Source organism: Stegodyphus dumicola, chromosome 8 (genome assembly GCF_044657685.1).
Source record: "Stegodyphus dumicola isolate Sdum_Otavi_A_Nest chromosome 8, ASM4465768v1".
Taxonomy (NCBI): Eukaryota; Metazoa; Arthropoda; class Arachnida; order Araneae; family Eresidae; genus Stegodyphus; species Stegodyphus dumicola.
The window spans coordinates 99,827,123-99,842,275 of record NC_140775.1 but is presented as its reverse complement, the minus strand read 5'-3'; the positions used below and the strand labels follow the sequence as shown (position 1 = coordinate 99,842,275).

Genomic DNA, 15,153 nt, shown 5'->3' with positions numbered 1-15,153 from the left:
CGTTCTCACATTTTTTTTTGTCCAGTTAAATGGAATTTTGGTCCAAATAAGCAAATAATATTAGGCTTATGTACATAGGATTTGTTTCTGCTCTTTAGTATTTGGTCCGAAAAAGTGGCTGATCCAATTATACGGTGGTCCAATTAACTGAATTCGACTGTATTTTGTAAGGCCCTCCTATTTTATTGGAAACTCTTTTCAGAACACTATGAGTATGAACTTCTCATAGGTAATCATTTCAGTCTATGAGTTTTTAGTCAGTCGTATTCACCTGACCATATCATATTCATTGATACACAATTTTGGTGGTACGATCTGAATCAAAATATTTCACTGCTTGCTGTTTTATTAAAAAAAGTTTCCAAAATTTAGTGATTTTTTTTTTTTTCAAAATGCAAGAGGAAAATGTACAATATACAATTAATTTATATATACAAAATGTGATTTATCGAGAATCATGGGCTTACATCAAACAAAGGCACATATTATTACATCATACTTACCCTTACCATAAGTACCATAAGTCATGCTGCTTGGCAACAGTTTCAGAGTCAACTGGATAATACGTAAGTATACATATATTATTTTATATTTTTCATAAGAAATATTATTATTGCAGCTTAGCCTGAGAAAGTGTACTGATGGATAACTTCCAAGTTATTAAAGTATTAGGTGAAGGTTCGTTTGGCTCTGCACTCCTTGTCCAAGATATCGAGTTAAAGAAATGCTATGTTGTGAAGAAAGTATCTCTGTTAAATCTTAGTCCCCATGAAAGGGAAGAAGCTTTAAGAGAAGTTAAAGTTCTTTCACAAATGCAGCATCCAAACATCATAAGCTATCACAAGTCCTTTGAAGAAAACAACAGTTTGTACATTGTAACAGATTACTGTGATGGTGGTGACCTGTATTCAAAAATAAGAGCAAGAAATGGGATTCATTTTAGCGAGGATCAGATTCTTGATTGGTTTGTTCAGATATGTCTAGCAGTTAAGCATGTTCATGACAGAAGAATATTGCACAGAGATATTAAAACTCAAAACATATTTTTAACAAAATCTGGCATAGCTAAGCTTGGTGATTTTGGCATAGCACGTGTCTTGAATAACACTTCTGATCTTGCTCGAACTTGCATTGGAACCCCATATTACCTTTCACCAGAAATTTGTCAGAATAAACCATATAACAATAAGTCAGATATATGGTCTCTTGGCTGTGTCTTATATGAACTTATAACTTTAAAACATGCTTTTGAAGCTAAAAGTATGAAGAATTTAATCTTAAAAATAGTTAAAGGTTCCATACCTCCTATGCCTGAATTTTATAGCCATGAGTTAAAATCTTTATTCACTCACATTCTTAAAAGAAATCCCCAAGAACGTCCATCAATTTCTACAGTATTAAAAAAGCCCATTATTCTTAAACGCATTCATAAATTTCTCGATCAATCAAAAATAAAAGAAGAATTCAATAACAAATTATCATATAAGAATTTAAGCGCTCTTTCAAATAATACTAAATCTAACAAGGTAAAACTTACTGATCCTGCAGCAAAATATGGTATTTCAGTTGGTAGAAAAAAGTTACCAAAACAAGCTATGAAAAAAATTACCAATAAACATGATGAAATTAACTTAGATAAGAGTAGAGAAAACAGTTCAAATTTACAAGATGTAGCTGAAAGTATGCTAGATAATTCCTGTTGTGAGAAGAGTAACTCGGAAAGTCATGTGATAATGGACACTGTTTCAAACAGCTTTATGTGTAAAGAAAATGTCCAGGTTTCAAAACAATCTATAGTGAGCCAACAAAATTTATGCAATACAGATTGTAGAAACAAATCAATCATTGAACTGTCATCAATACAGTTATGTGAAAATTCTCAGAAAATTGATATAAATAGCCCATTACCATCTAATAATGTATTACTTTCTCAAGAGCAAAAAATTTCATTTCCTGTTATTCAAGAATCAAGAATGGGCCAAGCTGTGCCTGACTGTTTGGAGAATACATTGCAGAATGCTCTTGGGGATATGAATTTGCCTCTTATAAGGCAAAATCTAATTGCTTCTTCAAGTGACAAGGGCTGTTGTTCTGAAGTTGCCAAGTCTAGACCTAAGTGGGTAATATCTAATATTGATTATTTTAAAGATATGCCTCTGGAAGAAACAGGCTCTAAAATGGAATCTACATTACATAATGATAAGGTTATTGTGTATCAAAGAAGAGCACATTCTGCTCCTCATTTAAGAAAAAATAATTTTTCAAATAGATCACAGAGATCTAATGTGCAATGCTCATATTTAGAGTCAAATGATAGTGCCATTTTTAATAAATTACATCCAGTCATGGACCATTATTCATTTTTACATTTGCCAAATCATATAGATAACATATGTGACGTGCAGTGCACAACAACTCCTAAAAGTGAACAAATTGCTCCCAAATGTCTCAATGGCATAAGAGTATCTCAAAACAAAGAACTGCAAAATATGATAAACGTGTCATTGGTTAAGCAGAAATGTGTAGGGAATAATAATGAGGAAGTAATATCTAAGAATTCTGATGTTAAGGAAACTGTTGGATTATCTCAAACTTTTGTCGGTTCTGGAGTAACTGCAAATAATATAACTAATGATATTTTGCAAATGAAAGGAACTTATGTTAGAAGTCTCTCTGAGACTGAAAGTATTCACATTGTGAACACTGTAGTAAATAACAGAGAGCTAGAAAATTTAACTAGTCCAGACAAGGAAGAAACTAATTTACCTATGATTTTAGAAAATTCAAAAATAAATGATGCTTTTAAAACATATTGTATTAATAAGCCAAAAGAGATAGAAAATGGTATTGACATTCATCTACCATCTGTTGATGCAGATAAAATTCAAATGCAAAATAAAAAAAATAAAACTTATTCTGTTGAACAAAGTATTAACTATTCTAGAATAAATCATTTTCACCTACCTACATTACGTGAACAGTCCGAAACTCTTAGAAGTGAGGAAAACTTTCATGAAACAGGTAATGAAAAAATGAGTATTAGTAATCTTGAAAAAATGCCAGAAACAATGTTCAGAAAGCAGAATTCTATAAAAGATAATGACAAGAGTTGTGACTCTTGTAAATGTACTGTAAAAATTAATAAAACTGATGTTGGTGTACAGTGTGATCCCAATGAATTGCTTGTGTCCGTATCCTTTGAAAGTAAAGAATATCATGATTATGATAGGCAGTATTATTCTTCTTATCTACCTCATGTACCATCTATGAAACATAAATATTATTCTTCACCAGATTTATCAAATATTTGTTATGTGTATCAAGAACATTTACCAAACTCTGCAAGCATTTCCTGTCTGAAAGCCAAAGAATGTCCTGATTCTACCACAGACCATGAAGTTAATGTAAGTCCTTTTTAAAGCATCTTTTTACTTTAAGGAGAAAAATTTGATGTTATAAAGATTTATTCTCTTAAAAAAAGGGGGGAGGGAAGAATATAACTTTAACAGCTGAATGTAAATAGTAGAAGTACATTTAAAAAATTGAGTTATATGAATTATTGCAATTTGAAATAAAATCCTATTCCAGAGAAAAATGTTCAAAAAAGGGGCTTACTTTTATGTATCTTTTCATGATTGATAAATTAAATCCTGTCTATATTTCTTTTATTAAAATAGTGTTAAGAGGTAGAATGTGGAGAAATTTAGAACTTTTTTATCTATCATTTTATCATTTTATTAACTTTTTTATTATATGTTGTCAAAAGTTAATTATTTATAGAAATCATGACTTATCAGCAGGGAATTGGAATGTCAGATGCCATTGATATCATCAGACAGCCACCTTTACTATATATTACAGATGCAGAGATGTATCTGCAATATATACCGATACTGACATATCGGTGAGATTTTATGCCTGCTATGTTACTGTATACAAGATGCCATTTTTTTAGCATGATAACAAATGTCCGTACATATAACAAATATTAGTAGGTAATTCTTATAAGAAATGCTTGCTGATATTAGTACTTTCCTGGCCAGAATAGTTCCTAGATTTGTCACTAAATAGCATGTAAGCAGTTTAGACGAACTAAGCTGCCCAGTATATCCAGCCACTAGATTGATATAAAACAGTGAGAATTAGTCTTTTATTCATAATCTATTTGTATGTGTGTTTTAAATTTCATTGTATTTTGAGCATTTCACTTGCATTATATTTGAGCAAGTGTTATATTTTTTTGGTGTACATGTGGTAAACTTTTAAAATAGTATATAAAGTGATGATATATCTGATGTTATACCTAATAATTACTATACTTAATGCTTGTATTGAAATGTCTCTGATTTTATTAAGCTATTAATATGTTAGTGTTAAATTTAAACGTCATCTTCATGATTGGAGTTGTGTAATAAATGAATATTTTGTAATATAGTATATTTTGAAATGATTATATTATTTTTTAAAGTTTATTATGAGGGCAAAATTGACAGCATTGCGATTCATTCAGGACAGAAAAAGAAATTGGGATGCGGGACGAAGAAAAAGAGGAAAAACTGAAAAAATGTATGATGATGCTTCCGTGAGGCTACTAAAGGGAATAAATTTATGAATAACTATTTAACTTAATTAAAAATATATGTATTATTATATATGTACTAATCAATATATTATATCTTATTATAATATATATAATTGTAGTAAAATGCATAGAAGACACCAGTACTTTTAATTTTCGATAGTCATCATGGCTGAGCTTGCAGGCATACAGATGGAACTAACTAAAACTGGATTTTGACGAATCACCAGTCTTTATTTTTACACATGTCAAATTATTTTGGCTGACATTTATTGCATAGTTAAATACAATAATTTTTATAAACTCTGGTTTTAAGAGTACGATGTAAGCATTTAGACAGGAAAGGATAAGCAGTGTGGAGATGTTGGCAGGGCAGAAGTTAAGAAAAAGAGTGACATAGTTGCTTGCAAAGTAATATTTATTATGCTAATAAATACAATTAAGCTGTGATTGGTTAATTTTAGGTTTTAATTCCTTTTTCAAGCAGTATTATATAACACAGAAAGATCTTGAATTTGGGACAATCGATTGAACTTGGGGGGGGGGGAGAGAACACCAAATTTAGAATAGTCAATTTTGAGGTTGCCAATGATTTCTTAGTGTAGCCATCATATTTTATTATATCTTACATATATATTTCTCTTGAAAAGTTCTGTTTGAAGCATTAAACAAAGGATATTAAAAAGTTTTTTTTATTATTTTGGTTTTAATATGTACATATTTCTTATTTTTTATATTTTTCCTCTTTGAAATGAAATTTTTTTATTAGAATTTTGTAATTTTCTTTAATATGCGTTTTACCAGTTTATTTTGTTACACGGAGAAAATAGGTTTAACCTTCAAATATTTAACATAGCATTTTCTTTTTTGTTCCGATTTTCGAGATTTTGATTTATTATTTTCAAATCTTGCTGCACATTGTGCAAATATTTGTCTAGGTTTTATTGTCTTTTTCCTTTTGTTTTTTCTAAACTCCTTAAAAATATTTGCAAGAATATATATACAGTCAAAAGTCAATTCGGACACCCATAATCCGGACCTCAAAGCTAAAAACTTTCTGCGAATGTGCCGCGTTAGCACATGCGCACAGGCCTTTTACGCGTGCATGTAAGACCTTGACTACTGCGCATATGCGTGTGCGCAAGTGCAGAATACGTTTTCACCTGCGCGTTTAATGTATAACGGGCGGTGTAAGCTAAAATTATCTAATTATCTATTTCAGTTAATGTTAATGATTGCGTTGTTCCTTAATCTTCGAATTGGATCGTGCTTATTATTTTTTGCAGACTGTAAGAGCAATTTTATAAAAGTAAACTTGAACTTTCGATTATGTCAAATAGAATTTCCGATGCTGGAACTTCCAAAGGATCTACGAGGGCTATCCAGAAAGTAGATTACGTTTTGGAATAAAAAAATAAACAAAGTATAGGAAACAAATTTTATTATATACAGATGAAAGCCACACTCAAATACTACTTTTCTACATAGTCACCATACAAATTAAGGCATTTATCGTAGCGATGTACGAGCTTGGAAATTCCTTCGTCGAAAAATTCGGCCGCCTGCGCCTTCAACCACTTCGTTACCTCTTCTTGCACCTGTGCGTCGTCATCAAAACGCTGCATAGCCAGCCACTTCTTCATTGCTGGGAATAGGGAATAGGTCACCCATGTTTCGTCACCAGTAACGATGCGATCGAGTAAAGAGTCACCATCCTTATGGTAAGCGTCCAAAAAGTTCAACGCTGCAGCCATTCGCTGATTTTTGTGGTCCTCTGTCAAGATTTTTGGAATCCATCTTGCACAAAACTTGTGGTAACCAAGCTTTTCGCTGATGATTTCGTGCAACAAACTTCGCGAAATTTGTGGAAAACTCAAAGAAAGTTCCGTTATTGTGAAATTTCGATTTTCACGGACTTTAGCATCGACTTTTTCGAGAAGTTCGGCGGTCACTATGCTGGGTCTCCCACTTCGATCTGCGTCGTGAACATTGGTTCGGTCATTTTGAAATCTTATGACCCACTGACGCACTCCACCTTCAGTGATAATGTTGTCCCCATACACTTCACGAAGCTGCCGATAGATTTCTATCGGTTTACAGTTTTTGCAGTCAGAAACCTTATTACTGAGCGCACCTCGCAGCTCGCGGGATTTTCAATTAACGCAGACATTTCAAACCGTCACAGTATAGGAATGGAGCACAGCACGAACCTCTCGCTAGCACGGCTAGATGCAGACTGGGCTGCGCAACGCTCTGACCCCAAGATGGCCGCGCTAGCCCCGCCCCTAGCGGACACAGACGGAAACGTAATCTACTTCCTGGATGGCCCTCGTACAAAACAAAAGTATGTTTCGATGTCCAACAAACAAAAAGTGGAATTGCTGCAAAAAATGGATAAAGACATGAAGAATGTGACAGAGAGGTAAGTGAAAACGAAAAAATTTCGATTGACAAGTTAGTCGGTATTCTCGGCACAGCAATTAACGGGACTTGAACAGCGGAACTTTGTAACTGAGCAAGAAATTATGTCTGTTTATAGAATTAAAGAGAAAGTATTATCACATAAAACGAAGCAACTTAAACAACTTACATTGAAAGAAATGTTTAATATAAAGTAAACAAATGAATATTAAGCTTTTTTTTTTTTTTTTTTTTTTTTTGTAAATTTTGATACCCTTTGGATCATAATTGTTCTTTATTTCATAAATTACGGTTTCATATTTTTAATTTTAGAATTTCTGCATGCCATCTTACGATATTTAAACTGATGATCTATAATCCGGAAAAATCGATAATCCGGAATCGCCGAAGTCCCGACGAGTACGGATTAACGACTTTTGACTGTATTAATCAATACATTATAAATATATATAAATCAATGATACACAAAATATTAAGATACAGTGGGTGATCGGTTAACAAACAGTTTGGACAGCGAACAAATCGGACAACGAACAATATTCGGATAATGAACAAAAACTAATTCTAACAAAAACCTCACGGCTCTTGGAACACCCGACACCAGTCCTCAATTCGTCCTGAAAATGGATGTGCGCGTGCGCTGACACTTCATCATTTATACTATGTAGAAGTGAGGCAGCACCGTACAACACGTATGGTAGTGTGCGACGACACTTTGTCAATTGTGTACCATAGTTGGTTTCTGTGCTTGTGATTTTCGTATATGCTTCTCTAAACGCCTTATAAAAAAAACCTGAAAATCTGACAATATTAGGGGACCTAAAAAGAGTGGAGTGTCAAGAACTCATATCACTCTGAGAATCCTAGAGCATTCAAAAATATTCCATAATCAAGAGAAAACTGCCAGTGATGTTGAGATCGAATCAGAGGGCATGGGTCACTCAGGTTCTTTTCAAAGTGTCTATTTCAAGTTTGTGCCCCGAGCATCAAGGACTACCTTGATACCAATGACTTGCCATTGAAAGCATTGCTGCTATTGGACAATGCAGCAGGGCACCCAAAGGACCTTGAAGATAATTTGCTAATAGACTTTCCCTGGCTGACAGTGCAGTTTTTACCTCCAAATATGACTTCAGCTAATACGACTTCAGCGATTCAGCTAATGGATCAAGAGGTTATTGCAGGTTTCAAAAAATTTTACACTCGTGCGCTGTTTCGGTGATGTTTTGAAGCATGGAAATTCTCCTCTAAAATGACTTTAAAAATGTTTTGGATAGAAAAATTTGACATTCTCGAAGCTATTCGTCTTATTGAAAAGGCGTGGTCAGAAATCACTCAACAACAGTTGGTTTCTGTCTGGCAAAAGCTGTGTCCATCCCTTGTTCAAGGAGACAGAAGTGATCAGGGTGACACCCCTGAAATTATGGATGAAATTGTAACAACTGTGAGAGATCTGGAATTGGAGGTGAACGAGGATGACATTGAAGAGCTCATAATCGAACATGAAGGTGACTTAATGGCAGAAGAACTCCAAGAAATCTTGAATGAAGAACACCAAGAAACTCAGCAAAATGTACTTTCTTCTGAAAAAGAGGAAGACGAAGGAGGAGCAATGCCGACATCTGCCATTAAAGATCTTTTGAAGAAGTGGGAGCATGTCAGAGCAACAGTCTTAAAATGGCACCCAAACCAAGCTGATGTCAATAGAGTTGCTGATCTCTACAACGACATTGCTATCAATCATTTCCTGAAAGTCCTGAAGGAGGAAGAAAAACAATCGACATTAAACATGTTCTTTAACACCCAAAGAAAGGAAAAGGACTGATTAATAAGTGAGACTATATGTATGTATTATATTTATAATAAATAAACTTACTAAGAAATTATACTTGTACATGAAATTTTTTAAAAATTTAATTTTTAGGATCTCCAGAACGAATTAATCAAATTCCCATTAACATATATGGTAAATCGGTGATCGGTTAACAAACGATTCGGATAGCGAATATAATCTTGTAATGGATTATGTTCGTTAACCGATCACCCACTGTATTTAGAATCAAAACTACGAAGACATGAATGAAATGAAATTTTAAACCAGTAAAATCCCTAAATCTGTCAATCAAACATGTGTTTAAAAAAAAAAAAAAAAAAAAAAAAGCCACCTCAACCAAATATTTTTTAAAAAAAAGAAATTTGTACTATATATATTTTTTGTACTTAAAAAGTTTAATATATGATATATATATATATATATATATAGCTCAATATATAGGTCTTTTGGTAAACATGATAAACATTTTTCTGGTTTTTACATATTAACTAACAATTTTCCTGAACTATTCTTCTGATTGTAGTTGATCTCTTCCTACTGAGAAAATAAAGAAACTAATTAAGAAAATAAAGAACTAATTAAGAAAGGTAATTTTTTGTACTTAAAAAGCCTAATATATATTAATTTACGAAAAATTTTAATAAACAAAAGTTTAACATTCAACATTAGAACCAAAAATGTTAAATACATAAAAATGGCAACCTAGGAGTATATATATATTTACTAAAGTAATATTGAGTATATATGTAAGAAATTTGTGAATGATAATTTAAATTAGTAGTGTAAATTAATTTCCCATCTCTATTTTAAAAATAGTGATCTCTCTTTGCAGTGCCTTGAGACTAATCCATATCGTATGACTCTTACATAATTCTAATGATGTAAATGGAACTAAAACTCAAACAGCCAATAATAACTGTACAGCAGTATTAATTATCCAATCAAAATGCATTGAGAATGAAAATTAACTCGATCTGAATTAAGATTTCATCCTGAACATAACACACTCGCTTTATACTCTTCGGCTTAGGTGGACTGCTGTTTGCTGCTCTCTTCTTATTGCAAATCTATCAAAGGTGTAAACACTTTTAAATAGGCAAAAATAATGTGCCAAGTTTGTTTGCGGCCTCATGTTTACTGATAATAAAATGATGATTTAATCTGCCTAGGCTCTCAGTTTCTTATTCATTATAGCTGAACATTTTACGCAATTAAAATTCTTGCTCATCATTTACATCAACCGCTCTAATTTGACTGTTTCCTTTCTGGATTGATTTTTTTTCTTTTAACTTTATTTACTTTTAGAAATAAAATTAATTTTCATTACGTATATTGAAATTAAAAAATATTTTATCTAAAGCAAGAGTGTAATAGAGCATTCTTCTCAATGAACTATTAATAATATTTTAAATGACTGTTTCATTTCTATTTTCACTTGGGGGGAAACATTAGTTTTAAGCACCAGAGAGATACAGTACAGTCTTTAATCCGGACCTCAAAGCTACAAACTTTCTGCTCATGTGTAGCGTTTATGCATGTGCATAAACACATACGCATAATACGTTTACGCATGCACGTTTAATGTATAACGGATGGTAAAAGCTAGGCTAAAATTATCTAATTATCTATTTCAGTTAATGTTGCAGATTGCGTTGTTCCTCAATCTTCTAATTGGGTCTGGCTTATTATTTTTTGCAGACTGTTAGAGTTATTTTATAAAAAGTAAGCTTGAACTTTCAATTGTGTCAAAAAGAGTTTCCGATTCTGGAACTGCCAAAGGATCTACAAAGTGAAAGCATGTTTTGATGGCCATCAAACAAAAAGTGGAATTGCTGCTAAAAATGGATAAAGGCATGAAGAAAGTGACAGAGAGGTTAGTGAAACGAAAAAATTTTGATTGACAAGTTAGTCGGTATTCTCAGCACAATTACAGGACTTGAACAGCAGAACTTTGTAACTGAACAAGAAATTATGTCTATTTATAGAATTAAAGAGAAAGTATTAGCACACAAAATGAAGCAACTTAACTTACATTGAAAGAAATGTTTAATAAAGTAAACAAATAAATATTAAGCTTTTTTTTTTGTAAATTTTAATACCCTTTAGATCATAATTGCCTTTTATTTCATAAATTACGGTTTCATATTTTTAATTTTATAATTTCTGCATGCCATCTTACCAGATTTAAATTCATGATCTATAATCTGGAAAAAACCCTAATCCCGAATCACCGAAGTCCCGACGAGTTCGAATTAAAGACTTTGTACTGTTTCATTCAAACAGTTTTCATAGATTTCATATAACAAACAACTTTTCCTTTTTCAAACAACAAAAACAAATAACTTTTCCACTAACTTTCTTTTAGAACAATTGTATAGGAAATTTTTTGGATGAAATATTTCATCTAACATTTAAGTATATGCATATTACTTTATTTGTATAATTTGCCCCATCAGTGGACAAATGCTTTCAGCTCGCTGAATATTGTTAGTTCAACCTGGATTCAAAATTCTTCCGGTAAAGGGGCTAACTGCATAGTTGGGGTTTCCCAAGTATAAAGTGTGAGCTATTTTCTGAGGGAAAGTGGCACCTCCTTTCCTCCATGAAGGCTTCCTCTCCCTTAGGCAGATAGTCTTCATGTGCTTTGTCATATTGAAATAACCTACAACCTATTCATATAATTAAAATTTTTCAGAGTGAACATTTTGAATCTTCAGAACTATTCAAAACTGCTGTTACAAGTGGAAATGAAAGTAGTAATGAAGATGAAGATGATGAAATATTCTATGTGTGTGAATCCATGAGATCAATATTACGCCAATCTCAGATGTCTGATAATGGATCTATCAGTAGCTCATGGTCTTTTGGTAAGCATTTTAAACATTTTTCTGGTATTTACATATTAACTAACAATTTTCCTGAACTTTTTCTTGCTGACTTCTTTTGATTGTAGCTGATCTCTTCCTACAGAGAATGCCCACAATTTAGATTTCTGACTTGAATAATTTTTGTCTGTGACTTTATTCTGATCTTCTCTTTGCTGTTTCCTGCATTTTTAGCTCCAGTTCCACTGTTTGCCAACGAAATGCTACAGAATTCTCTTAATTCTCAAATCTGGAATAACCTATTAAGTGTAGCCTGTTCCCAACTTTCCTACTGTCTGTTTAGCTAGATATAATATCAGAATATATATGCGAGCAAGATGTGTTGAATATTCCTTAAAATAGATTTTGCACTCTTTCCAGAACAAGGAACCCTTTGGCAACTTCAAAACTTTTTTTACCAACCTGATGTGCCAAGGGTGAGAACAATTTTCAAACTGGCAGCTTGCTGGCTTCTTCATGGAGGAACAAAATATTAATAAAAATAGTATCAATTAAGATTCAAACAGATATAAATTAAAATCTGCATTAGTTTATTTCTTAATTTGCCATCCATAGTATGTAAATAATTTTAATGTACTTTGAAAAGGAAGAGTCTGTATGTGACACATAAATTGGTACTTGCATGTTGATGGAAATTAATTGTCAGAAAGAGTGAATAGTTGCCAACTTTGGCACCATAACACAAATTAATCACTGTTGCAACCATATGACATTGCTTAGTTTAGGAATGCCTATAAATCACAATTTTAAGAACAGAGATTTTTTTTCCAGAGTTTATAGTTTGCTCATAGGTCCATTGGATCTACCAAACAATGAAGGTGATGCTATTAGTTTCTTTCAAGAGTGTAATATAATACCAAGTAACCGCCATTGTTTCAAATTGCATGAAATTCAAGCCAATCAAAGAGCAGATGGCATGTTTGAAAGACATAGGATCGATGAGAACTCAAGTTGGCAGCTTGTTTGTAGCAAGTAGAATACCATTTGTTACTGCCATCAGGTTCATCTACTGCTCACCTAAATAAACAACATCAATAAAATTTTACATGGATAGACTGGAACATTTATTTGAGAGTTATTTCACATCTACGAGATGAAAAGTAATAGGGTGAAAAAATAGTGCAGACTTTATCATAGAGATTGGTGGAAGCCTGTTTTCAAAAAGAATGAGTAACATTGTCTGCATTTTGCCACCTCAATGGATTTTAAAAGGTATTTGCTGTGAAACTAAAAAAAAACTTTCTTTTTACAGTACCTGACCAAAAAGCTATGCTTTTGTTAAATGCAATCAGAGAAAATATCAAAAAAGGAAAAAACATGCATTCTGACTCTGAGGCTGTTTACAAAACAGAAAAATTTTAAAAAGCCAGTTTTGAGTTTTTCAAAGTGAACCACAAAGGGTATATAACTTATAAGCTTTAGAAGCTATTTTAGAAGCAATTGCCAAACATTTCCATTTGAAATAATAATTAAGAAAGCTAATTGTATTAAATTACCACCAAAGTTTGCCCATCCAGCCATCTCCTTTGACATGTAAGTACCTACAGATTTAATAAAGTGAAAGTCAAATGAATTTGAAACCCACTGTTTATTTTGCACAAATTGCTATTATGCTTGCAAAGAGCATTCATTTTTTGAAGAAATTAATCCTTTTGAAGCAAATGCTTCATCCCTGTACCATTTAAGAATACTTCTGATTTTCCAAGTAACTAAAAAAAAATTCAGATTCAGTAAACCAATTATATTGAATTTTCGAATACTAATGTAACTGAATATTATAAAGTGGACAACTTCTCACTTACCTGAAAAACCTATAACTATGATCGATTTTTTTTTCTTTTGGTTGAGAAACAAAGCTGCAAAGAATTTTTCCTTCTTAGATGAAAGATGTTTTATCAAATAGCTGCAGAATGAATGAAGAGTTATTCAAAAATAATTCTGCATTTGTATTGTCCAGTGGCAGAAAAAACTGTTGATACTGAACTCATGAAGATGTACCCTTTGTTACAAGCCTAAAGACATGCCAACTGACGAAATCCTAAATTTACTCAGGTTCCAAATCCTTGTGCAAATTAACAGTATGAGACTGAGGAGCATGAAAATCTTAATTTCAGCTGTAAATAAAAGGTTAGCTGAATGATTGCTAGGTGCTTTTCCAGTGTGCATTGCGATGGTTTTTGACGCCTGTGAAAGAAAAGCCAAACACATGCAGTTTGGCCAAACACATGCAGTTGGCCAAACACATGCATGTGGATTGGGTGTATCTGTGGAGAACACCCAATCCACAGATAGCTCTATAGTCATCTGTGGATCACTATTTTTGAGTGAGTGTGTAATTTAATTTAATGCCCTTAATTGTGTGTTTATAATTAAAAATACACCAAAATGTGTGGCAGGTGCATAAACAAAAAGTACCAGTTTATGTAATGTGCAACACCAAAAATAAATAAAAGTTAACTGCATGTGACATTTAGTCACCATTCTGATGGTTTTGTCCTATTTTTTATATACTGTTCTGTATACGTAAGGAGTATCCTATTCTGGAATTATACTAAAGTCCCTTCTGCTGTGAAAATCTGATAAATCTTTATGTAATTTTACCTATTTATGAATACAGAAACAAAACATGTAAACATATGTATATGCTGGATCTTTTACTAAATTCTCTAATTTGTGTTATATTCAGTGATATATGATATCGTGTGTTCCAAACTATCTTATTTATTATCTATTTTAAAAATATTGTTAAATTATACAATATTGCTTTAAATTACTACAGTTATAAATTTCTTTCAAAAGGTTAAAAGTCTTGTTATTAGAAACAATTTGCTGTAGTATGCAGACAAGCACTCTGCTATGTTAAAAGCATAAACTATTAATTTAACTTGACATTAACAAACACATATCAAAGAATTTTTGTTGAATCAATTAAATTTTACTACAGCATTTTAAAGTGAACTATAATGAAATTTGAATTACCATTTCAAAAATCTTAGAGATACAGTGAAATCTCTCTTGTTGATCACCATACAGACAACACCTCTGAAAAGTGGCCCACATTTCTGATAACATAAATAAACTTCAGTTCTGAATATCATTTCTATAACATGATTACTTTTACAGAAGACAAAAATGACCACCTCAGTCAGTTGCCAGTTCAGAAGATTAGTCACTAAATTGGCAAACTTAATTGCCAAATTTGGTACTTAGATATTAACCTTGGTGCAATTTGACAATTTTTAGAGATGGAAAGGTAAAAGTTGCTTAGTGCAAGTTGGTGGTTTTTTGCGGCATTTTTTTAAAAAAAATCCTGAATTGACAACATTTATCATAAATTGAGAATCATTATCAATATATAAAAAGAAAATCTGCTTTAGCAATTTAAAATCCAGATTTCAATTATTAAATAAGGATTGCGTGATATATTAAAAATA

The 15,153-nt window shown here is 32.2% G+C and overlaps 1 protein-coding gene across 3 annotated transcripts in view; it reads left to right on the top strand.

The window, feature by feature from the left end:
- The window catches only part of LOC118201975 (uncharacterized), a 48,299-nt gene that overhangs the window by 14,728 nt on the left and 18,418 nt on the right, over window positions 1-15,153 (top strand). For 2 of the 3 annotated variants that reach the window (XM_035374125.2, XM_035374124.2), the window contains exons 2-3: window positions 620-3,404; window positions 11,530-11,701. In XM_035374125.2, coding sequence (XP_035230016.1) covers window positions 642-3,404; window positions 11,530-11,701 — 2,935 coding nt within the window. In that variant the 5' untranslated portion in view covers window positions 620-641. Of the gene's footprint in view, window positions 1-619; window positions 3,405-9,357; window positions 9,422-11,529; window positions 11,702-15,153 lie in introns of those variants that run through there. The other variant, XM_085822170.1, reaches the window with a different exon arrangement.